This window comes from Lissotriton vulgaris, chromosome 1_2 (genome assembly GCF_964263255.1).
Source record: "Lissotriton vulgaris chromosome 1_2, aLisVul1.2, whole genome shotgun sequence".
In the NCBI taxonomy this organism is placed as follows: domain Eukaryota; kingdom Metazoa; phylum Chordata; class Amphibia; order Caudata; family Salamandridae; genus Lissotriton; species Lissotriton vulgaris.
The window spans coordinates 68,514,478-68,540,080 of NC_141686.1; the positions used below are offsets into that span (position 1 = coordinate 68,514,478).

At 46.8% G+C, this 25,603-nt stretch overlaps 1 protein-coding gene across 1 annotated transcript in view; it reads left to right on the plus strand.

The window, feature by feature from the left end:
- Positions 1–25,603, plus strand: part of DDX11 (DEAD/H-box helicase 11) — a 430,817-nt gene that overhangs the window by 133,840 nt on the left and 271,374 nt on the right. The window contains exons 5-6 of the mRNA XM_086952822.1: positions 15,730–15,884; positions 17,042–17,090. Of these exons, the coding sequence (XP_086808948.1) occupies positions 15,730–15,884; positions 17,042–17,090 (204 nt within the window). The remainder of the gene's footprint in view (positions 1–15,729; positions 15,885–17,041; positions 17,091–25,603) is intronic.

The window sequence follows — 25,603 nt, forward strand, 5'->3', positions numbered from 1 at the left end:
ATCCCTCCGACACTCCCTCTTTTGTTGCTTTGCCCAGGAGAAATAGCATAACACCGACGATTAACAGACCTATAAGTGACTCAACAGATGTCAATACTCTATTGCCCTCAATTACCTGACTATCTTTGACTCTGTCTTTATATCCTAGTACCCATAACAATGATGATTCTACTCCCTTGAATGAGGAGAACTTAGAAAATGAGGGTCACAACAATATAGAGAGTCCAACCTCTATTCTAAATATTAGTGATAGTCCATGTGTAAGTACGAGAGGACAGAAGGCCAGATCTAAGCAAAAATACTCTGCTAGAGTAAGGCAACATAGTAAATCCAACAAAACTCATAAAAAGAACATCAAAGCGAAAGAGAGCAAAGACCTGGGAAATCTAAACAGGATTAGTGTAAGTGAAGATAATTGTCAGTCAGTGACTGTCCCCCACTTAGACGCTAACAGGGACCTAATTGATTAATCTTTTTGGCAAAGAATGGAAACTCTTCTAATGACTTTCCTGGAACCAATTACCTCAAAGGTTACAAATATAGAACTGAGGCTAACCAATATTGAGGGTAAGTTTGTTAAACAGTTGTCACCAAGCAAGACCAAGCCCCAATCTCACCTTAGTGCTACTTGCTCCAAAACCGGCACCCCAGCTACAGCTAAAGTGCCAGTCACACCCAAAGTGGCTGTTCCTGTTAAAACATCAGTTCCATCTAAAGTACTAGCCAAAACTAAAAACATTAATTCAAAAGTCATTGATCGACCTGATCACAGCATTTTAAGAGGAGATAATGTTACTCACGAAAAGGGGCCTGTTGATTCACCTTCTGTAGCCCCGAATGTATCTTCACTTATACCACCTCATAATCATAGAACACCAGAAGATCATTTTGAGGAAGGAGTAACGCTGAACCTCTTTAATTTAAATCTTCCACCAGAAGCAACACAGTATACTTTGGTCTTGGCAAACGTACCTCCACTTTCATCTAACACTGATGAAAACTGGACAACTCTGAAAAATAAATCCCTTCACTTTTTGTCATCCAGGGTAGGACTTAAAAGCCATCTCTTCACAGAGTTTAAAATGGTTAGACGAGCAAGATGGATAGGCACCTCAACTAAAACACTGAGAGGTGACTGTGTAGTCTTATCATTTTGTTCCCCTCAATTGGTTAGGAACTTGGAAGAGCCATGGGCTAGAAGTTATGGGATTCCTATGTTTAATTATTTCGACACACTTAGTGGTTTGGAAAACATCGACTGACTGAGGTCAACTACTGTTAAACCTACTGCTATTCCCACTGTCAAAGGTATAGATGAAGACTCCTATTACGAACCTTGTACGAGGGAAAGCATAGCTATATCTGGGGAGAATACACCGCTATTAATGTCAATTATGTGTAAAGATGGGAAGCTTGGGGGCGGAGGTCTGGCGACAGAGGAGTATATGGGGTGGGAGGACAATCAGTTAGCCCCCCCCCCCCTCTACACGCTACCCATACGATCCTGTCCCCAACAGTTTTGTCCACCACAGTAGCCTTGTCTACCCCCTTGAAAGATCTACCGGTTCTCAACATTTCATCTTGGAACATTGCTGGTATTAGATCTAAAATTGATCACCCTGTTTGGAGGGATTTTATTGAATCACAAGACTTGCTATGCCTTATTTATCCAACAAACTAAAGTGTGGGAAAATTATTGAACCTGTTAAAGATATATATTTTCAAATGTTGGTTCTTGACATGGGTTGTGACTTTCCGATTGCTGTGGTTAATATATATATATAACAACATTCCTGTTGATGATGTTACGAGTATTTTGAGGAAAATGACCAAGGTCTTACTTAAGCAAGAAAAAATCTTTAAACAGAAACTGATGGTAATTATGTTAGGAGATTTTAATTGCAACTTGTGTGAATCAACTATGGATAAACAGGTGTGGCCTAGCTCAGGATGAAGGTGAGGGACATTTTCATTTTAAGCATAACTCTTTAGTGGATCAATTGAATAATCTGTTAACAACTTTTAATTTAGGCTTTGTTAATGAAATGTGCACATCTGCTCCAATAGTAGTCCCAACATTTTATGGGAGAGGTTGCTCCACAACTATAGATTTTATTACTATTTCCAATAGCAGTAGGAACAGAATCAACAGCTTTAATGTTCTTTATATAACGTTGAGTGACCATTTCCCATTATGTCTGTCTATTTTCCTACCCACTGCCCCATCATTAACTAATAATAGAGAATGCAACAGCTTAGATGCTCAAGACCCGGTGCCGGGCTCCACAATCCCAGCCACGATATCCAAGTCTGGCTAATGCAGGCCCAGGCTCCGCCCCAACAGGCCGTCCACTCCCAGCTCGGGACGATATGCGCCTCTGTCATAGTATCAAATCAAATTAAACAAAGCTTTATTCGTTTCCTGTTCAGAGAATCATAAAAGCACATAAAATCACATATGTATTGCAAACAGCAACTCAGTAAAAAACATTAGTTAAATAGACACCATTGCGTTAAATAACACTCTATTCTGACATTTGATGTCCATTTTTTGCACCCCCTTTACATGATTAATTTGTTTGAAAATTAAACTGTCACATAAAAATTGATTTCCTGCATTTTACTACACGTTTTAAAAACATTGATAGAATCCAGGTAACATATTCATTTTCTCTAACAACTGTAATGCTAGAAAGACAGCACAACATTGTCTAAAAGCAAACTTTTTAACCCCTCCCCTGCTGGTGACGGAACCACTCAGTCATCAGCCGCGGTCGCGCTGTGCTGATGACGGAGCGGTTCCGTCACGGCCCGCTCGGCACGCCTGCGCAGCAAATCCGCGCCTGCGCTGAGCGTTACATTGAGCGGGCGGGGCCGTGACGGAACCGCTCCGCCATGAGCACAGTGCGACCGCGGCTGGTGACGGAGCGGTTCCGTCACCAGCATGGGCGCAGCGCATGGCCCCCCCGCCCTCTTAGCGCTGTGGCGGAATAGCCGCCGCAGCGAAGGGGTTAAAAAGGGGTAAAATCATTTTTTTCCTTTGGACATTATAAAATGTACAAAATAAGACCACATGGAGTGTTGTTTGCTCCGAGCAATCATCACAGGTGCACAGTTGCATAACTCTTGACCAATTAATACATGTTTGGGAAACTGGTTATTCTTGTAGTATCCAAAGTCTGAATCTTGTCAGTAGTAGTCTATCGTAAGTACCGCAGACAGGTGTAAGATAAGGTTGAATGCTGTGAGTTGTTAAGATCGTTTGGTTATACAGTACTGTAGACTTCATTATTTCTTCTGAAACTCTAAGTATTTCAAGTAGAGTCAAGCCTTTTGCTTTTAACACTTTGCTTGGCCAACTACTCAGTGTACTCGGGTCAGTATAGAACTCTGGGTGGCCTAAGTGATGCATAAAGTCCTGCTCATACTTTAGCCATGCAGTTCTTAAAACATCTTCCAGTTTAAAAATATCATTTAAAATGCCCCTGTTAAGGTTGGTTTCTACAGATGTTATGTCCCGTGCCATAACAGGATTGGTTCCGCTTTTATAAGATCTGTGATGTATGAGACCCCCAATTCAGAATGACAAACATATGAGGAGGTACTGCCCGGGAGTGCCAAAATATATTTTTAAAACAAATTTTGGACAACTTGCAGAGATTGAAGATCGGAATAGAGCCAGACCCTTGCGCCATACATGGCCTTCGAGACGCACTTTGCCCTACATATCTGTAGTAGCTCATGTCGAGGCCACCTGCCCTGTTTTTTCTAGAAATTAACTAAGGCAGCAGTAGTTTTCATGAAAGCCAGTTTTCTTGCTTGCACCACAGAAGTCCATGTATCATTATGGTCAAATAAAATGCACAGATAACTAAATCTGTTTATAAAATCTATTTTCTGTTTATCAATGTACATGTCTCTACGTTTGTGGCTACCTGAGCTGCATCTCATAACAAAGGTTTTTGTCGTATTTACCCTCAACCCTAGGTCATGCATGAAAGCCGAAAAACTATTTAATATTCTTTGTAGACCAACTTTTTTTTATTTTTATTGACCAGCTTGTTGAGGGTTACAAACATATCCCCCAGCAAGAGGGGGAAGCAGTTGCTTCCAAGATAACACATCTTGAATGTAGACCAACTTGAGTGCGGGACATTAGAATGACGTCATTCGCATACAGTAATGTGGGTATGGGCCGTCCTTCTATTTGGGGGAGTTCTTGGCATATGTGCGTCAGTGCTTGGCCTAAGCCATTTATATAAAGATTAAAAAGAAAGGGTGCCAGCACGCAGCCTTGCCTTACCCCCTTGTTGATTTGAAACAGAACTGTACATTCTCCGTTGGCGTCATATCGTACCCTGGCCTTATTGTTCCTATAAAGTTGTCTTAAATAGAGGATGATGGTGGGCTCCTCTCCTAATTCCTGAAGAATCCTCAATAGCTTGTCATGCCTCATGCAGTCAAAGGCTGCAGTGGGGACAACAAAGGCTAACAACAACTTTCCCTTCTTTGCAAGGGTGTACTTCCCTATGATAATATTCAGGTTTAAGCTTTGGTCAACACTTCCTAGCCCCTTGCGAAAAGCAAACTGTAATTCAGAAATTATCTTATTTTCCTCAGACCAATCCTGTAATCTTTCGAGCACCTGACAACTTTTGCCAAGAAATCTAGCAGCAATATCAGCCGATAACAGACAGGGTCTTGGTGATTTCTTTATTTAAATATTGGTACTAAAATTGATTCAGACCACATCTCTATTCGACGGGAAGAACAACTAGCTGTAAATACCTGGGTTCACAGCGGGCCCCATAGCGCCGTGTTGTTTTTAAATAAGTCTACAGGGATCCCTTCCTACCCAGGGGCCTTCCCGCCCTTGCGTGTCATCTTTGCACGATTTACTTCATCCAGGGTTACATGGAGGTCAATCAGATTGTTAATGGTGCCGTATCATCGTCACCTGCTGGTTGAATTTCTACAATATTGGCGCACATACTACTATTAAATGTGTTCGTGAACTGCTCTACCCATTGCTCCTCTGTTAATTCGATTTCGATGGATGGAGCATCCCCATACTCCAGAAAAGGGGTCTTAACAGCCATCCAAAAGGCAGCACCATCTTTAGACACCGAGGCCTCGTGCTGCGCCGTCCAAACCTCGTCTCTCATTGTCGCCTTATGTAGCGTAAGTGCATTTTTATAGGCCCTCCTTGCCTGCCTTATATCAAGCAGGTTTCTAGGGGTTTTATGTGTCTCGTATTTTAGCTTGGCATAGGCCCGCTTATACTTTGTATTAAACCCTCCTTTTGTGTTCCTATTTTGTTATCTTTTTTGTACGAATCGGTTCTCTTTTATAGCTCCTGTAATGTGCTGGAACGAGGTCAAAATTACATAATTTTTAGCGTTTTCGGCCAAACAGGCCGCAAAAGCAGATTTACTCTTGGTTAAAACAGTCCTCGTGATTTTTAGGGGATCCACCATTTACAAAATCAGGGAATAACCGTTTTCTCTGTTTATTGATACATTTTGCGGAACGTGCATGCGTTTAATCCCAAAATATGTCTGTCTGTTTAGGTGTTAAAGAGATGCACTCAGTGGGAAGTGATCACTCAGAGTGATGTTATGAGTATTGAATTACTTAACTCTATTTGAGTGTCTGTTTGATATCAGAATGTAATCAATTTTTGTAGAACATCCTCTGCCATTAAAGGTGCTTTTAAAAAGAGCCGGTGTAACACACATCTCATTAGCAAAACCAAGGTTGTGGGCAGACATTACTTTATTAAGAGATTCCCCATATTGTGAATGCGGTAAGTGCGTATCATTATTCTCCTCTACTGTCGTGAGACCGCATACTTCCCTCTCGTTATTTGCACACAGGGCGGTATTAAAATCGCCCCCCCAAATAATAGACACGTCCCCTTCACTATCACTTTGATGGATTTCAGGTCATTATCTAGTTTTTTCAGGATCCTCCCAATCTGATCAGGCGGGGCATTATTATACAAAATTGTCAAAACAACACAGTGCTTATTATCATTATACGGTATCATCTTTGTAGTATATTTCGACAAATTTCAATTCTACATTTCTTTCATTTACCAAGTTAGATATATAAATAGACAAAGCCTCCTTTGCCCTCCCATGACTCCCTGCCACTGTATGAAGCGCTTGGTAACCGTTAATATGGACAGCGTCCTCTACCCAGGTTTTTTCGAAGCACATGATGGAAAACTTTGATATAAAATGACACCACAATGGGTTTGCCATCTTTGATCGAATTTGTGATCATTCCAATAAACCAAGGTGGTTAACTCGGTATAGTTTCTACCTGTGCAGTTCTTTTGGATCACATCTGCAGTAGTTACAATAGGAACACTAGGTAGCGTCTGGGTCTGACTCATACCTGCAATAGTGGTGGTATCCTTTGCTGATTGACTAATAGTTGGCACTTTCTCGACCAAATGAGGCTGAATAGATATCTGGGCCGCTAACAATGGTATCTGCTGTGTGTTGTTAGGGGCAGTATAATTTGTAGGATACCTGTGGATGCTTGTTTTAATAGGCATATTTCTGTCTAAAACATTCTTGTTTTCAAGATGTTGTTCTACCCCCTTTTTTAGTTAGTCAATCTCTTCGAAGTTGTTTAGACTAACGAAGTGATTAGTTACTGCGGCACTATCCCCAGAATAAGTTTTGACTGGGTAGTTCCTAATTATGTTTCCTCTACTCTGTATCTTTGGTAGTTGATAGAAATGACCTAGTGGGACGATGTTTGCTTCCTGGGGTCTAATAACATGGCTCCTTGCTCTCTCAAAAAAGGTTTGCACCAGATGGGGAGATCTAAATGTTAAAACCACACAGTCCCCCATTAGGGCTTTATGGGTTTTGCCTATCCAAGCTATTCCTCTGACCATTTTGAATTCAGACAAAAGAGCCTCGGTTAATCTTGTCCTGGTACTCAGCCAATGTAAAGATTTATTTATCCGGGCAATCCAGGATTTACCTTCGTGGTCAGGGAGCTGAGGGACATTTGCCAGAACTATCGTATAGGGTGTAGCTTCCGGTGGGAGTTCTAGAGATCGTGGAATAGTTTTGAAGGAGGCCCTGGGAGTGCATGTGGGATGGGGGTTTGATTGACTTTTTAGGGGCGGTATATCATTTTGGTCCCTTCCCTGGAAGGTTCTGTATGTATCTCTCCTACCATTATTATTATGGTGGTGCCTTTCTAAACCAGGTAGGGATTTCAGCCCCGCGTTCCTATTTGGTTCCCGTGATAGGCCAGATTTGGCTCTCCTTGTTTTCCTTCATGTGTGGTTTGCATGGTTAACGCTTCTAGTACTATTGCATGGAATACTCTGTTAGTCCTAGATCTTGTGGAATCAAACACGCTTACTTATGTCATTGTCACTACTAAGACTAGCGTTTCCTAAATATTTTTCTATTGATGCCTCTATAGATTTTATCCTCTCCGCCATCTTGGCTAAGGCTTCTTTAAGGATACTCTCTAACTCTTCTATCTGCCCAGATAACTTTTTTTTTTATATAGACTTTATTCGGTTTTGATTCAAACCATAAAAGTGCATTAACATTATAGACAATTTAAAACATTGAAACACACAATAATTATAAAGCCTGAGCAGAAATTGCAAGGTGCAGGTTACAGCAAAATTTTCATACATAACAAATTCATTAGTAGGTATAATCAAATTAACAAAGATTCCATCATTGGTCCAAACAGTTTCTCATCCTAACAGACAGTTTTAAAAATTCAGTTACTTGAAGGATACTGTCACTGTGCAAAAGTTGCAGATAAAATAAAGCTGGTCTGATCCGATTAAAATTAAGTTTCTTTAAAAGGTTCACCAAATAGCGTTTGCGGGGGTATTCATAAAATTTGCATAAAAGTATAAAATGCAGCATATCCTGTGGAGACACACCGTCGCAGCCACAGGGAGCTGCCGGTTTTAAAAAAGCAGCATTTTTAGGTCTAAACAGCAAGTGATGGAAAATATTAAATCTAAACCTCGTTGGCAGGAACTTCTCATGAGAAGACAGCGATCCCATCAGATAGGGCTCCATCATATCACCTGTTTTTAACATAGCAAATCCTCTTACACTTGATTTCATGAGCTCCTCACCTTCCCTTTTAAGCTTCCTGTCCAAGAAAAAGGCTCGCTTAACTGCATCCACATCACCCTTCACAATCCCACTCGGATGCTCGAACAAATCCAGGCGGCCAAGCCTAGAAAAGTTCGATTTCAAATATTTTAACCAGGGTGTACTCATTGCCTTATCCTGTGACAAATAATCTCTCATAATCAGGTGGGTCAATGGAATATCCTGATTCAGCCACAATTTTAGCCAGCAGGTCAACGGGCGTAGTGAAAAAATATCACAAAGATATTGCGCCCCTAACTCTTCGTGCACTACAAAATTGGATGTGCCTACTGGGACACACAAAAGGCGTTACATAAAAGAATTTTCTACAATCTGTAGTTGCTCACCGGCCACATAACCCCATATTTCACTGCCATAAACGGCAGAAGCCACTGATTTTGCGTTATATAGTTTCAGCATGGCATTATTAGGTTTTTTCCCTAATTTGGATGCTAAGTTAAAAATAGTAGCATTCACTCTTACCAATTCCTTTTTAGGTCGAGCCTGGGAATACGCATGCGAAGGATGCGGTCCAGGTGGAGAACTATAGCTAGCTGACTCGGGGGAATGAAGGACAAGAAACTGCCACGCGCTTCTCTCCGGCTGGATTTCACTGCGTGCACGCGCACCCAGACTCACGCATGCGCACATACACATACACAGCCACACGCATACACAGGCGCGCCCCCCCCGCCGCCGCCCCCCCTACACACACACTAGCGCACTTACACGCACACACAGAGACCCCCCCCCCACACACATACACCAGCGCACACACATCCCCCCCCCACTCACCGGTCTCTTTCTGCGTGTTCCGTGTCTCTCTCTCCGTGTTCCGTGTCTCTCTCTCCCTCGGGAGCCAGTGGGTCAGTCTGAGTATGGGAGGTCCGCACTGGTATCCGCTGGTCTCCACCCGGGCCCCCTCCTGGGACCCGGGACTTCAGCTGCCACTTCGTTTTCGCTCCGGGGCTCGCTCCTAAAAAACGAAACTTTGGAATGACGCGCATGCGCAGGCAGCCCCCGCCCTCAGTTACAGCCCAGTACTGAGCTGCTTTCGGTTTGGTTTCGTAGTCTTCCGTGTTCACTGCGGTGGCTGCGGCTACCAATATTTAAGATGACTACACTTTCGTGGCCGCAGAGGGAACGTACAAAGTGCAGTTTTCCCATTACACATACTGCAGAGGGACTGGAACAAAAACCCTTCACGCAGTGCACTTTTTGTATTTACATGCAGCTTGTTACAACTCGCTTGCTGACTGATCTATTCCCTTTGCGAAACGCAGCAGAGCAGGCAATCGGTCTAACTTCCATTTAAGAACCTGGTGGTAAAGGGCGGTCATGTGGGATAGCAGACTAACCGCAGCGAAAGGCCTTGTCGATCCTTCTCGATCCCGGGTCCGAGAAATTCACGGAGCACAAGTTCTCGGTCTCGTGAGTGGGTTAATAGACGGATAATGAATGCCATCTGTGTGAGCTGCTACGTTCAGGCGGGGTGCGTTAATCCTGTGGGGGGTGCCTGTGTTCGCGCCCCCCCCTCCACCCTCGCCCCCACACTCCTCTTCTGCCCCCACTCTCCGGGACGCAGCCCCCAGGCCGCCAGACTTGTGTAAAAGCAGAAAGTCTGTCCAAGTCACAAGTGCGTCGCGCACGTGGCAGCCATTTACTGGCACTGCCAGCAGGATAGTTCGGTGGGTTCGTGTGCCTGCCGCACAAGGTTTGCCTCGCCAGAGGAAGCTTTCATCCTCCCCAGGTTGATACATTCCGAGCTGCTGTGCCGTGTAATATTAACCCTGCCGTAACCACAGATCATCAGACACAACCCACCCGTGAAATTGCTCAGTGGGTTGAGGCACTGCTGCATCCTGGGAGTACACCATTAGCTATAAAATAATTGTAATAATGTCACGTCTATGCCAATGCGGATTAAATATATAGTGTTTCAATTCTAGGTATAGAAACTAAGCGCTGTGATCGATAGGCGCGTGCATAACAGGTGCATTTATTAACCGGTTAAATCGTATTAACGTTGTACATTTCAGAAATGAGAGGTTGAACTAGTTCGGACCCGTTTGAACCCGCAAACAAACCCCGCCCACACAGGCACACTTTCTACAATGAGCGTGTAACTCACTGAGCCCTCCTTCCTGCTTCAGTGAGCTTGATAACGCTTTGTGAGGGAGCACGACAATCCAGCGGGGCGGCTGATAAACTAGGTTACACATGGGCTTAGTGCTAGCTGAATGACCTCGAGGCGCTAGGGGCAGCTTCGTAAGTGAATACAGAGCCCGTGGCAGATATCAGACCCAGAGCACGGATCTGCAAGACTTCTAGTTTCCAATCCGAGTGCACCAAGCACCTTTGCGCTACAAGTTCAGACGGTGCCCATTCAGACCCTGGCCTCTCTGCTGTGTGAGCTGCTACGTTCAGGCGGGGTGCGTTAATCCTGTGGGGGGTGCCTGTGTTCGCGCCCCCGCCCCCACACTCCTCTTCTGCCTCCACTCTCCGGGACGCAGCCCCCAGGCCGCCAGACTTGTGTAAAAGCAGAAAGTCTGTCCAAGTCACAAGTGCGTCGCGCACGTGGCAGCCATTTACTGACACTGCCAGCAGGATAGTTCGGTGGGTTCGTGTGCCTGCCGCACAAGGTTTGCCTCGCCAGAGGAAGCTTTCATCCTCCCCAGGTTGATACATTCCGAGCTGCTGTGCCGTGTAATATTAACCCTGCCGTAACCACAGATCATCAGACACAACCCACCCGTGAAATTGCTCAGTGGGTTGAGGCACTGCTGCATCCTGGGAGTACACCATTGGCTATAAAATAATTTTAATAACGTCACGTCTATGCCAATGCGGATTAAATATATAGCGTTTCAATTCTAGGTGTAGAAACTAAGCGCTGTGATCGATAGGCGCGTGCATACCAGGTGCATTTATTAACCGGTTAAATCGTATTAACGTTGTACATTTCAGAAATGAGAGAGGTTGAACTAGTTCGGACCCGTTTGAACCCGCAAACAAACCCCGCCCACACAGGCACACTTTCTACAATGAGCGTGTAACTCACTGAGCCCTCCTTCCTGCTTCAGTGAGCTTGATAACGCTTTGTGAGGGAGCACAACAATCCAGCGGGGCGGCTGATAAACTAGGTTACACATGGGCTTAGTGCTAGCTGAATGACCTCGAGGCGCTAGGGGCAGCTTCGTAAGTGAATATCTATCTATCTATCTATCTATCTATCTATCTATCTATCTATCTATCTATCTATCTATCTATCTATCTATCTATCGCCCTCACTCTATCTATCGCCCTCACTCTTCTCCACCACAGCATCAATCTGTGCAACCATTCAACAACTGGTTCAAATATGTTCTCTCAATGTTTCAAGCTTTATTACAAATGTCACAAAAAGATGTTAATATTTCACTTCTGGATTTTCGTCACAATAAAATACACTGAACATAATGTTCATTGAAGTACTAACAAATACATTCAGTGCCAATATAGATCTAAGAGCTAGACAAGAATTAAGGATAATTACGCACTTATATAGTGCACGACTACCCAAGGCATCCCGGCGCTTGTACGAATACCGCCAAGGAACCCTTCCTGGCCTTTCCCTGCGAGGAGCGCACTCCTAGGCACCCCCAAGGTGAAGTCGGGCATCCTCAGCGTTGTTGGGGCCGTTGTAGAGATTAAGCAAGCTATTGCCCAGAGGCGCAGAGTGGGGCTCATGATCAGAATAGGCACCGAGGCGAGAATTATCAGGTCCGAGGAAATTGAGCCCGAGACCTGCCGAGGCGGGAATTGAACCCTGGGCCCGTCCAGACTACTGCATCAGGGTCTGCCACTCTAACCATTGAGCCACACTTCTCTACGATTAACTGCATTATAAAATTTCACCAGACCAACCTGACAGTTATCTCTACTCAGTACTAAACCAATAATACCAGAGTTATCTGTTAAAACTCTACGTGTTTTACAAGAGAGTGCCACCGAAATAAACGTTACCATGCCCCCCTTAGGTCTACCTCTGCTAGATGCTATCGCAGGGACATAAAAGGCTTTATACCCCTCAAGAAAACAGTCACAGTTCACTAGCCAGGTCTCCTGGAGACAGATGATCTGAAACTGCTTGATGTAGCTGACCCAATTACAATCTGACATCTTAGTGCCCAGTCTGGCAATATTCCAGGAGATTACATTATTTCCATGTAGTTTCTCCTGCGAGATCTCCATATGAACTGCTTCCCCAGAGTTTACATTTCCTTGGCCCATAGACTCCTCCCGTCAATCACATGCCTCGAGGCCTGAGAGCAAAAGATAACTTGTTTAAGTCATCTTTTGAGCAGTAAGGCTCCGTGGGAGTGTGTAATCTCACTCTATAACCTACATGTGATGATATTACTTTTTTCCGCTTTGTTACCCTTTTCTGCTGCTTTTTACTCACAATTTCTATGCCTATATGACCATCTTGTACTGCCTTTTTATCTTCCCCTGGGTTTCTAGGTCGCCTAAGCGGGAGTTGGGTATCACTGTCCTCATCACTAACCCACACATGGTCCGATACATTTTGCACACAGCCGTTTTTAGGCAATCGACGTTCAGTTCCTTTGGGTGTTGGGGGTCCCTCTCTTAAAATTGTCTCTACTCTCCGCCTTTATCCCCTAGTTTCTGCATTTAAGGAATCCACAGTGGATATCTATTTTTCAATTGCCCCCATCGCTCCCCTTAAGGTAGTTCACTAAAGATGAACTTGAGCCTGTAGCCATCTTAGGTGCAGACTTTGTGGGGGCCTCTGTTTTGCTTCAGCCTTTCTTTTCCCCATAGTTCGATCTTGAAGAGGGAAAAACGATCGTCACCAAAGATATATAATATTCTTTTTGTTGTTTATTGGCCAAAAAAGGTGTAGGAGCTTATGTTCAAAACAGCAGGCCTTGCAATCACGGGTAGTGTTATAGTCATGAGTTTATCTTGAAATGCCCAGGTGGATTCAAGAATTACTAGGGGTCACCCCCTTGGGTACTCACCGGCAGTAAAACAAATAGAGTGCTCTTTTTGGGCAGAAAGACCAAGTGTTCCAGCCCGGCCTCTTCCGATCTATGACGGGCAAAGACTGGCCCATCTTGACCTGGGCCGAGGCCAGCACATCCCGCGCTGCGGGACTCCTCGGCTGCAGATATAGCGCTCCTGCGCGGTCTTTCCGCCTCCCAGCAGGGATCAGGGATCGTGGACAAAGTGCAAGTTCCAACTCTCTCCTCTGAGGGTCCCTGTCATAGTATCCTCTGTCTACCTTGCAGGATTATTGTGAGGGGAGTAGCACATAGCTCTGGATTGGCTATATTTGTTGCCGATGATGGAGCATCATGCAGGATTTTTAGTTGATCGGCAGGAGCTCTGTGGAAGAAGTCTAGGCAGCCATCTTGCCTGGCCACGCCACTAATTGCATCATTAAGTTACTCACAATTTGTATTCCCAGGTTTTTCCACTAATGTCTTATGGGAAAAGTTTGAATCTGTTCACTGACTTATAACAGGTCTGATCTATGCAGTTGAGAGAGTTCATCTACCTGCTTTGAAGGCCGCTACTGAAAACGACATGAGGGGCATAAGTAAAATTGAGTCATGGCCTAAATCCTTAAAACCTTTGTGGCTTTGATTAAATACATTTCAAGAGATTACCAATCATCAAAGCATGGTGATGACATCTTCCAACCACATAGTTCATACTCCTCGTTTCAAGTCACTTTGATCATTCAAAGTGCAACTAAAAGTACTCGGAGGAAAACTTTGGGAATAGGCACTGTGGATATCCTAATGACTTCTACAACAGGCATGATTTATATTGGGATTATTGAATAACTGAAGCATTGTTGATGGGGGAATCTCTTCCAAACATGTCCCAATTGTCTGTCATTGAGAAGATATGACCTAATTTTTGATGGAGAAATAATTACAATCAAAAGAGAGATCAAGAATAAAAAATAAGCATTTATATATAACTTCTTGTTTGTTTTAATGTATTTGAGTGCCTCCCAAACGTGTTTATTTTTTTGCCATATTAAAATAATGATGTCAGAGTAACTCGTGATGAGCTATTGTTTGCCTATAATTAACTTCGATAGTTTTTTTTTAGTGGTGAAACACTGTGTTGAGGATCTTATTTGTTTTTCTGTTTGCGCATGATGAACCTGGTACCTTCTTTAGTACTGCTTTTCACGTGCATTGTACGAGCTGCTGAATAGGAGCGCTCACTCTCAGCACATTGTGCAATTGTTAGGGGGTCACATTTTGTTTATGTCAAGGTTTTATGATTTCAACCCAATCTGAAGCTATGGTAGCTTCTCAACAGAGCTTATTCTTCCGGTGAGATGCCCTCTCCTCTACTGCTGTGAGAGCCCTTACCTTGGTGCCGGACACTGTGCAATGAATAGTAGCTTAATTGAACCAATATTTGGCATCCCACCTTGATCACAAAAGGAAGACAAAGTCAACTAGAGGCCTTCTTCATTTAATACGGGGGAATCGTATTCTTACAAAACAAATAAGATGGGGACTTCTCCCCACCCACCATGTAGATAATATTCCGAGAGGGTGTCCCGTAAGCGGGTATCTGCAGGGTGGCATGTCCACCCTTCTCAAAAGAGAATAACAAGGAGTCCATATGGACCATATTATACGACTTGCATGCGGTAACCAACTAGACGCATCAAGACAGATGGGGCCACAGACAGACATACAGCGAAAAATACACACAGATACACACACAGACTTGGTCTCACACAGAGACCAGCACACACTGAGACACGTGCGGATGCACCCTTCATGCATGGCAAACTCAAGAGCTACTTAAGTGAGCATGAGTGGAGCTTAAGCCACGATATGCAGTAGGCATCCTCTGCACAAGGTGACAGGGCTAGGTCAATAAACTACATTCTACCTTCAAGTCCCCATCCATTGCATAGTGTGGATTAAAGGGACAGTATCCACATTGAAGCAGAATCAGGATAAACATTGGAAGCCTACCGTTCATCTGATGGCACTCCGATGGTGTATAGCATAGAAAACATAGAGCACCTCTTGTCGACTTCCAGGATTTTACATTTTATGAGGGAAAAAACAAAGCTAGGTGGAAATAAAATGGAGAAGGCAATACTGTGCAGTTCTCACATGTATTACAGAGGATTATTTTCTCCATATGCAAAGTTCTAACTTTTATTGCTAAAAGCAGAGAAAATGTATTTTCTTGATTGTTATGTAAATACAGCAAAAATATTGTGTAATCAATTTGTGCCAGGTTTGTCTTGGTGATCATACCGCCTGTACCATTCCATGCTCACTAGCAGCAAAATGTGCGCCAGTAGGCTTGATTTATGTATTGACTTCTTTGTTCACCATTGCTATGGTATAGTATTGTGGCCTCTCATGCTTTCAGATGCAACGTCCGCGGCTTGTATGTAGCTTTAAATAGCTCACATCTCCATACATGATTTCAGAATAGAGCTGCACATGGGGTTATGAGGGGCAGTGCTCGAGCCCATTGGGTCTATATAGTAACTTTCCTTTACTCTGCTTTCCAGAGGATTGAAGATGACGAGACGGAGCGCCTGCTCCAGCTCAGCAAGCAGATGTTGGCGTTAGACGGCTCTGAAGCCACTCATCCATTGGATCAGCAAGACGAGGAGCTGATCTTGGCCGAGTACGAGAGTGATGATGAAAAGAAGAAAGGACCTGGGTAAGACCATTGTTAAAGGATGCTGGAATTAATACTTGAATAACATGAAATTAAGAAAGTGTATTACAACTTCAGAGGCATAAAGTGCGAGTGAACCAATATTGTATACACGCTCTGCTTGGTGTGGACCTGAGAATTGTGTACCAGGCTGACTTTAGTGTCTCTTATGAGGAAGTTTGACAGGATACAGTATACGCAGATGAGAATTTGTTTGGAGACGTTGATTCCAACTTCCCATAATCGGATCAACCTGCAGTTTATATGTAATTGCCATCTTCAGTATGACTGCATGGTGTGCCATGGTGTGATCAGGAGGCAATAGTCTACAAGGTTACCTTACTTAATGTTCCAACGTGGAGAAGCCTCCTCGTTGAGACTTTGGAGTTTGATACGTCTGTAAATTAATCCTTGTAAATAGATGCATATCTTCATATTAGTGATTCAGTACTATATAATTTTTTTACACTAGTGACAGACAGGCTTCCTGCATATAGGCCAGGTCCGAAACATACAAGTCTGTAAAAACAAATGTGTATTTCATCCAGCTGCAGAGTCCTTAACTTTGGAAACTGCATGCGAACATCTCTAAATGCTGGGTGCGTAGGAAAAGGATTGTAGATGTTCGTGTATTTGAAAAACTATATCTGCATTTATGCTGCACTATTTAATGCACAAGTGGATAAGGTATTCCACACAATTAAAGCAGAGTCTGAACATGTCCGTCCTTGGATTTTCTTTAACTTCATAATGCTGCTATGTGCATTTTTCCATCTTCTATTGGACTATAATATTGGAGCTCAGTTACAGTATCCGAGCAGGCTCTAAGGCACCGCTACTCCAAGAGAAAGGGTGACGTCACAGTTTTTTAAGCAGAGTAAAGATTGAAGACCGAGCGGTAAGAATGAAAGATACAAACAATGCCCCGTGCCTCTCTGTAGGCTGATGAGACTTGCAAACTTTGCAGTAAGTGTGCTCAATACCCTACAGTCTTTATATTCACCAGCTGCCTTGAAATCATTTTTATACTTTGATTCAGGTGAAAAAAAAACTGGTGTGTTGTAAACCTCACTGTGGAAAAATGCATGCGTTTCTACCAAGCACAATGTCTGCTTTATGTGAAAAGCTTAACCTGCTAAAAGCAGTGTTTATTTTTCCAGGTTGGAAGAGGAGGATGAAGATGACTTTGAGGAAGATCATGTTGCCAAGGTGTGTTACACCTTCTATAAAAGCATTGGTGTTTGAACAGATTTTAGTAACTTTTTTACTCTGTAAGGAGGATAATACTCTGCTGTAGGATACATTTAAGTCTCCATTTAATCCACAATAAGTCTATTTGAAATAATGAAAGTAAATGTTCTATAACATGGGAATTTCTGCCTTAAGTTTTCCTGTTACATTTTCATGCATTGCAGAGGCTACGTCCCTTCTCTAATCTACATGAAACCATAAGCATGCTGAAATCTAAACCCCACAGGAAATATTGGCATTTAGATTTCAGTAAATGGGATATCCGTCCCTGTTGTGACGGAGTTACCTGTTCCCCGAAATCTAAATTAGAACCTTTTTGAAATGAAGGAAGCAGTTCTTCCTTCATTCCCATTTCGTTGAATAGGAGTGGCAAGTAGACCTTTAACACTTGTGTCTGTTCATATTACATTCTCATATTCTAGACAGCAACTCTGTTAACTTTGTAATCCTTCCATTTCCTCTTTTAACCTAAGAAATCCCTCATTGCTTAGCTCACGCCACTCACACTCTACATTTTGTTTAACAATCTTCTCAGAAAATGTTTGAACAAGCAAAAAAATGCAACTAAACCCTTGAATGAATCAAGTTTCTCCCTGGGAATTGGCATTACATTGATCGAATTGATTAGTTCCTTCCTAGCTATCAAACTATTTCTCGAAAAAGTATGTACCATGTAAGCAAAGTTTGTGAAACTTAGATTTCTCAACCTTGAGTGTCACGCCCTTGTCCAATAATCTGTTACATTTTTTACTCCCTCTGAAACCATCTTCTTTCATCCTCTTGAATACTAATGCACCATTCTGATACAGCTTCACTCCTGGAAAAACACACAGGATGATGTCCGTGACCCTTTGAAAGACTGAGGCCTCCAAAACTAGCCCACATGACCACCTTCTTTTTTTGTTTTTTTTCTTTGTGTTCAAACCGATTTATTGCATAATTAATGGTACACAGCTCCCATTGCCTACAACCCGGAGGCCGGCAGCATCGTACATCGGTTGAACGAAACATTGTAAATGAAACACAGCCATTCATACCGGCATCCCGGAGGCCAGGTGGCGTAAACCCGTGTCTTTCTGAGAGCCCCAGCCAGAATACGGGATGTAAAGGAGATGGAATGCAGGATGCAGTGCAGTAGAACAGGGTTTTGAATTTTATAGAACTATCCCCAACATAAGAACAACCCCAATAGCACAGGTCAAGTAGTAAGGTGGTCCGTGAGCTACAGTAGTCTCGTGGTGGGTACAACACCAGTTATGTTTTAACCATTTGTATTCTGTGGCCGGTCGGCATCACAAGGGGGAACAGGTCAGTATATGTCTTCTGGGCCCGCTTGTGGGACATGGGGGGTTCGCAAATGTGACCCCTGAATTTGTTCCAGCCGGACCAGATTTCTCCCCATTTGCGGGGGCACCCCCTTGTTGTGTAAACAGTTTTTTCTTGTAGCATACACCAATCCATGTCGCTTTGCCAGTCCCGCAGAGTAGGTGGATTGGGGGCCCCCCAGAGTCTCGCAATGTTTCTCTTAGCCACCATCTGCCCCAGGGTGACCCAGGTCCTCCCCTTCGATGTCAGGTCCGTGGGCTCCCAGATGTTTAGGAGGCATCGCTTGGCCTCAAGACGAATCTCGACCTCCCAGACCTCCTGCATACACTGTACCACCCGCCTCCAGTATATTTGCACTTGTGGACACTCCCATAATATGTGGAAGAAGGTGCCTACCCGCCCACAGCCCCTTTTACAGAGCCCATCACCTCCCCTCCCTATTGCTGCTAGTCTGGTACATGAGAAGTAGATTCTATGGAGGATTTTCAGCTGGACCAACCGTAATCGGGCCGAGATAGCCACCTCTCTAGGTGATGCAAGAGCATAGGACCACTCTATCTATCTCCAGCCCGTCCGCCACCCATTTGTCTTTCAGGGGGAGGAGAGTGTCAGGGGGTTATTAATCAGTTTTTTGTATGTGAGGGAGATGGCGTGTTCTGGGATGTGCCCGTCGAACAGCCTGTCCTCTAGTGGCGAGGCCTGAGGTAGGGTAGTGCCCGGTGGAATGTTAGCCATAAGGGAGTGTCGCACCTGTAGGTACCGGAAATACTCAGCGCGTGCTAGGTCGTATACTGCTTGCAGGTGCGCGAACTCGTGTACTCCTTTTGGCCCCCAGAGATCCTTGATTTGTGAGATGCCTATCAGGTCCCAGCTATGGAATCCCCTGGTGCGTCTCAGAGAGCCGAGTTTTTCAGAGGCCCACAGAGGCGTCGACATGGTGAGGGTGTCTGACCAGCCTAAATGTTTCTGTGCAATGTGCCATATTTGTACCGAGTGCTGGGTCGGGCCTGTGAGTTGGTGTCTACCCGGCTTGGAATAAAGCGCAACCTCGTAGTTCCCCCCAGGAAGGAGCCACCTATCCATGCCGTACCCGGGGGTTCCCCCGTCACTGTATGTCCCCTGGTTAATCGCCGCTAGATGTGCTGCCCAATAGTATTTGCGGATGTCAGGGAGGGCAATCCCACCGTCGTACCACCCCAACGTAAGTTTGCGTAGTGCGATTCTGGGCACCCCGGCCCACAGTAGGTCCCGCTATGCCGCTTCTACTGCAGTGAAGTATGAGTTGGGTATGAGGTCGGGATAATTCTGCAGCGCGTATAGAAACCTCGGTAGCGCCACCATCTTAAAGAGGGCTGCGCGGCTCAAGAGGGACAAGGGGAGGTTCTGGCAGAATTTAGCATCTCGCTGGAGCCGCTTGAGGGGCGGAAGAAGATTGCGTTCGTACCGCATCGTCTTGTCTGTAGAGACAAAGACACCCAGGTACTGGAAGCCGTCTGTAGCCAGCGCCAGAGGGCAGGTGGCGGGGAGCCTCGGGGGTTCGCCATGCAGAACATAGAGGAGGGATTTACTCCAATTAATCCGAAACCCGGAGTTCCTCCCGAACCTCGTGAGGATGTCAAGCGCCGCCATGATAGACCTACGAGGTCTAGACAGGTACAGAAGGATGTCGTCGGCGTAGAGGGAGATTTTGTCCTCCCATCCTTCTGTCCATGCTATAGCTTTAAGGTAGACGTCCTGTGTATCCAGGCCGCGAGGGGCTCGAGGGAGAGCGCAAAGAGGAGGGGAGAGAGAGGACAGCCCCGTCGAGTCCCTCTCCCAAGGGTGAAGACTTCCGATGCTTTCCCGTTCACCACCACCTGGGCCAATGGCTCTGTGTACAGGAGGCGCACCCAAGATATAAAGAGTGGTCCAAAGCCCAGTTTGCGCAGCACTGCTATCATATAGGGCCATTCTAGGGTGTCGAACGCCATGGTGGCGTCAAGGGAGACCACCACTGCGTCCTCCTGCAGCCTGTGCCGCTGTCCAAGCACCCCATTAAGGCGGCGAATGTTAAGCGCTGTGTTACGTCGGGGCATAAATCCTGATTGGTCCGGATGGACCAGGGTGGATAGGACTGGTTGGAGTCTATTTGCGAGCGTCTTGGCCAGGATTTTTGGCCCTGCGTTGAGTAGCGATATTGGCCTGTAAGAGGCACAGGACTCTCTGGGCTTCCCTTCCTTTGGTATCGCCACTATTGTCGCTAGACGCTGGTCTCGTGGCAAGATTCCCTTTTGCCTACTCTCCTCGAACATGGGCTTTAAGTGTTTGCCGAGGGTTTCTGGTTGCAATTTGTAGAGTTCTATTGGGAGGCCTTTAGGCCCTAAGGCTTTACCCGGGCGGAGGTCAATAATTGCACGCTGGAGCTCGGACGCTTTAAGCGGGCGTTCAAGGGCTTCGCGGTCTTCGTCGGACAGGCAGGGCATACGGATGTCCGTCAAGAGGGCCACTGAGTCCTCCTCTGGACGATCAGATTCCTAGCTATATACCTGCTGGTAGTGGCGCGCAAACTCTGCCACTATTTCCCGGGGTTCCTTGACCACAGTCCCGGAGGCCGTGAGGAGTTCGGGGACCACTCTATTGGCCAGCTGCTTCTTTTCGAGCCAGGCTATTAGCTTCCCGGCGTTGTCCCCCTGATCGTATATCCGTCCCATCTTGTGTCTGGTGACCGTCTGAGCTTCCTGCGTGACCAGTTCCCTGTATTCAGCCGTTTTGAGCCGCAGCCTATGAAGTGCTTCGGGTGTCCCGGTGTCACTGGCCTCCTGCTCCAGGAACGCCAGGTCTGTTTCTACTGTGGTGATTTGTCGTTCTCTATCTTTCCGCCTACCTGCTATGGTCGACAGCGCTTCCCCCCTGAGTACCGTTTTAAAGGCCTCCCATAGGGTGACCGGGGAGTCCACGGACCCTACATTAGTATTAAAGTAGTGGGTGATGGATTTGGTGAGTGCCTTCCTGGTCTCCTCGGTCTTCAGGTGCCAGGCGCTGATCGGTGTAATGCAACCCTCTCGTCGAGCCCCAAAGGTTATGTGTGTGAGAATTGGTGAGTGGTCAGATATGCCTCGCGCTAAATGGGTGGCTTCACGTACCGTCATGTCGTGGTGCAGTAAGGTGAGGATGTAGTCGAGGCGGGAAAATGTGCGATGTGGCCCCGAGAAGAAAGTGAATTGGCTGTCTGTCGGGTGGAGCAGTCTCCAGACGTCGGTGAGCCCAAAAGCATCTAGAAACTTAGCCAGCCATGTCTGTCCAACTGGTATGTCCCTGGGGGGATGTCTGTCTAGGGCGCCGGATATTACCGCGTTGTAGTCACCCCCCAGTATCAAATGCCCGTCAGGGAGGCAGAGTAGCATGGTACCTAGGTCAGCATACGCTCGGGTTTGGAGGCCCGGTGGGATGTAGACTGAGAGCAGGTTTAGGCGGCGGCCTTCCCATCTGCCTGACAACACCGCAAAGCGGCCCAGTGGGTCTGATTCAGTGTGATCTATATGGATGGGTAGTGAACAACGCAGCAGTATCCCCACTCTCCTGGAATCTGAAGTGAAGCCTGAATGAACTGCAAGGGTATATCCACACCTGTTGAGGGCCTGACACGAGTTCCCCAAGAGGTGCGTTTCCTGCAATAATACTGCGTCCGGCTGGTACCTCCTGATGAACTGTAGGACTATAGTACGTTTGAGTCTGTCCCCTAGCCCATTAACGTTCCAGCTTAGGACTTTGAGACTTTTTTCCCACCTATTAGCCATAACCGTTGCCTTGTGGAGGAACATGTGTCCGTGACCTGGTGCATAAGTCGAGACTTACTATATGAGCTACACTTGACCGTACAACCTTCCCAGCTCCCCTCCCCCCCCAGTTACCCCCCAACAGTCATGTTGAGTGCAAACATTAACACAGGCTATAAACCCGTGGCCCACAGACCCCATCCCACCCCAGGGAAAACTACCACCCTGTGAACAATCCCCCCACCCTGCTCCCTGCTCCGTAGGCTTCGAACTACCCACAACCCCAATTAGCAGAGCGCCTGTCGCCCAGCCCCACCCCGGAGAGAACAAACGGCTCCCCCCCCCGAGGAAAACTCTGTTAGTGAGCACGTGTGCAAAGACCCAACTCCAGCCGCCATGCCCGTGTCCCCAAAAGTATAAGTCCCTCAGGTTGACCGCCTTGCACGAGTCAGTTCAGGAGTACAATAGTCATGGAGGAATGCAACCGCCTCCCACCTTAGGAGCCCAGAGTCTTACCGCTGTGGGCGCTCGTGCAGTTCCATTCAACGCAACATGATTCCGCAGGGCAAGACCTCACCATGCTGGGTCGTCGTGAGGGGAGTCCCAACAGGGACTATTTGATCTGGAGCGCCATGACTGCTGACTACGGTCGGCCTCTGCTGGCTTCTCCGCTGCCGACCCTGGGGATGGTGCTCCCGGTTCCCTCCAGTTGCCACGGTTCTGTGATGCCGGCGCTTCCGGCGCCAGCCCGTCGAGCCATTCCTGGACCGCCTCTGGAGAAGTGAAGAATCTCGATTTGCCCCCCGATATAACCTTGAGTTTCGCGGGGTAAAAAAACATGTATTTGATACCACGTTCCGGGAGTGCCGCTTTCACCCCGATGTCCGAGCGTCGATCCTGTTGAACCTGCATTGTAAAGTCTGGAAAGAACCGGACCATGGTTCCTTCGTACTGCAGGTCTCCCTGTTGTCTGGCAGCTTGGAGGATGGCATCGCGGTCTCGGTAGTTTAGGACCTTGGCAATTATTGTTCGCGGCAGGCCGCCAGGCTTGGGTTTGGGGACCAGGGCCCGATGGGCCCGTTCGATAGTGAAGAACTTGGAGAGTCTCTTGGGCCGCAGGTGGTTAAGGATCAGGTCCTCTAGAAACAGCTCCGTACTGTGCGCCTCTGAATCCTCCGGCACACCTACGACTCGTATATTACTCCGTCTGGCCCTCCCTTCCTGGTCTTCCAGCCTCATGGCCATGAGGCGGTGTTGGTGGACAAGTTCATTTACCCGCCCTTCCAGTCATTTCGCGGAGTTCCCCGATGTCCGCCTCATTGGTCTTGGACCTGTCGGTGGTCTTACCGAGGTCAGTGTGCAGCAGGTTTACCTCAATCATAATTTTGTCCATTTTTGATTCGAGCGTGGTGCCCAGTGTTTGTTTGGCGGCCATTATGGAGGTCAGTGAGGGCTCCGCCGCGCCCGCGGAACCCCCCCCCCTGCGCTCCGGACTGTGCAGGGCCAGTCGCCACCGCATATTTGTCCAGTTTATTTGTTTGGGTCGTTAGCCCCGACTTAGGCCTCATCCTCGATGTTGGCGCCAAAATCCCGCGTTCCCACAACACTGTCCTGTGGCCGTGAGGTATCGCACCCCCCTGTGCAGTTAGTCGGTTCAGGCCGGGGGACGAGCAGTCACTTGGTGCAGAGGGCTCCCCTGGCAGGCATGCGTCCACTCACCAGCCGGGTCCGCGTCGCTGGTCACAAGAGCAGGCCCCGCACCGCTATGGGTCACAGCATGCCCTCGACAGGCAGCACTCTTCAGGATGTCCCCCGGTGGTGCTCAGAGGTCGGCCAGTAGGAGCAAGTGATCCGCTCCTCCGCTCGGAGTTCAGGGGCCGCGCCCCGCTCCCGCAGCAGCCGAGACGCCTACCTCAGCATGGGCGCCGGCCGCAAGCGAAGTGAGTGCAGGGGGTCCTCTTCGTCCTGGCTCTCGGTGCACCGGCCGCTCCATAGGTCTGCACCCGCTCTGTAGCTCACCCGGGTCCTCCGCTACCCAGTCTCGGCAGGCACAGGGAACCACATCCGCTCAGCCCGGCGCCGCCCTCCTCCGGGATGTTGAAGCCAGTATCTGCAATGGCTGCGAGGTAGGCCGCAAGCCGGGGCCTCAAGTTTGGCGACGCCGGCCCCTGGGCTCCAACGCGCGATCTTGGGGCAGCCGCTGTGGTCGAGGCGGCGGCGTTCCAGTCCTGTTCGGAGCTCAGACTTCGCTCCAAGCCCAGAACGGCAGCCCTACTCCTGAGGGAGCTGGTGTGCTAGGTTACGGGCGCACCAGCAAGGATCAGGCTAGCGGATTTAACGGGGACAACAATCGTCCCGGCGGAGCTCGGTGACTAGGCGGCCATCTTCGTCGGCTCCTGGCCACGCCCCCCCATGACCACCTTCTAAGCCTATATGTTCTATTAAAAGTCATGAACGCTGTACAATCTATTGCATCATTGTGTAACTTGACCTGCTGGTACGCTGAGGCTAAATCCAACTAAAAAACCACTGGGAATCTCCCAGCAGGCCTGTCAGCCCTACCACAGCCCTTTTCAAATCCACAGACTAATATCACCATTCTGGTTTAGCACAATCACAACAGGAAATAACCACACAGTTTCTTCTGCCCTTTCAATAACCCCTGACAACTCTTAATTACTTCAATTCTCTTATTGAAGGGAAAGCGTATTTATCTCTATCAGACTCTTCCTACCTTGCAAACTTTTTGATGCACCTTCTTCACTTTTAATCTTATGAACCTAACCACTTAAGCCCCCTGACTTCTCACTGAATACATCAGGGAATTCTTTACAGAAATGAACCATCTTCCTGATCTACCAGGATCCTACACGGTACCCAATTCCCTCTGGTGGAACCAGCTAATCACAGCGTCTCCCTTAACTGTAACATATATTTTCCCTGCAGTAAGTCTGTTCATGTATTGTAGTTCACCCTTAAAGTACTGTACTAACTTTATGGGTGCACCACCACATCCAATGGGTCTTACATCAGGCTTCAATAGCTTAATTGTGACTCAAATTGTATCTTCAAACACATCTAAAGAAGATATAATTTGGCACCAGAAACAAATAACATCTTTCCTTGGACTAGTACTTCATGATGTGGAGAAGTGTGGCTCAATGGTTAGAGCGGCAGACCCTGATGCAGAGGTCTTGCCCGGGACCAGGGTTCAATTCCCCGCCTCGGCGGGTCTTGGGCTCAAAAATTCCACGGACCTGATAATTCTCGCCTCGGTGCCTATTCCAATCATGGAGTCCCACTCTGCAACTCTGGGCAATAGCTTGCTTAATCTCCACAACGGCCCCCACAACGCTAAGGATGCCAGGCCTCCACCTTGGGGGTGCCCAG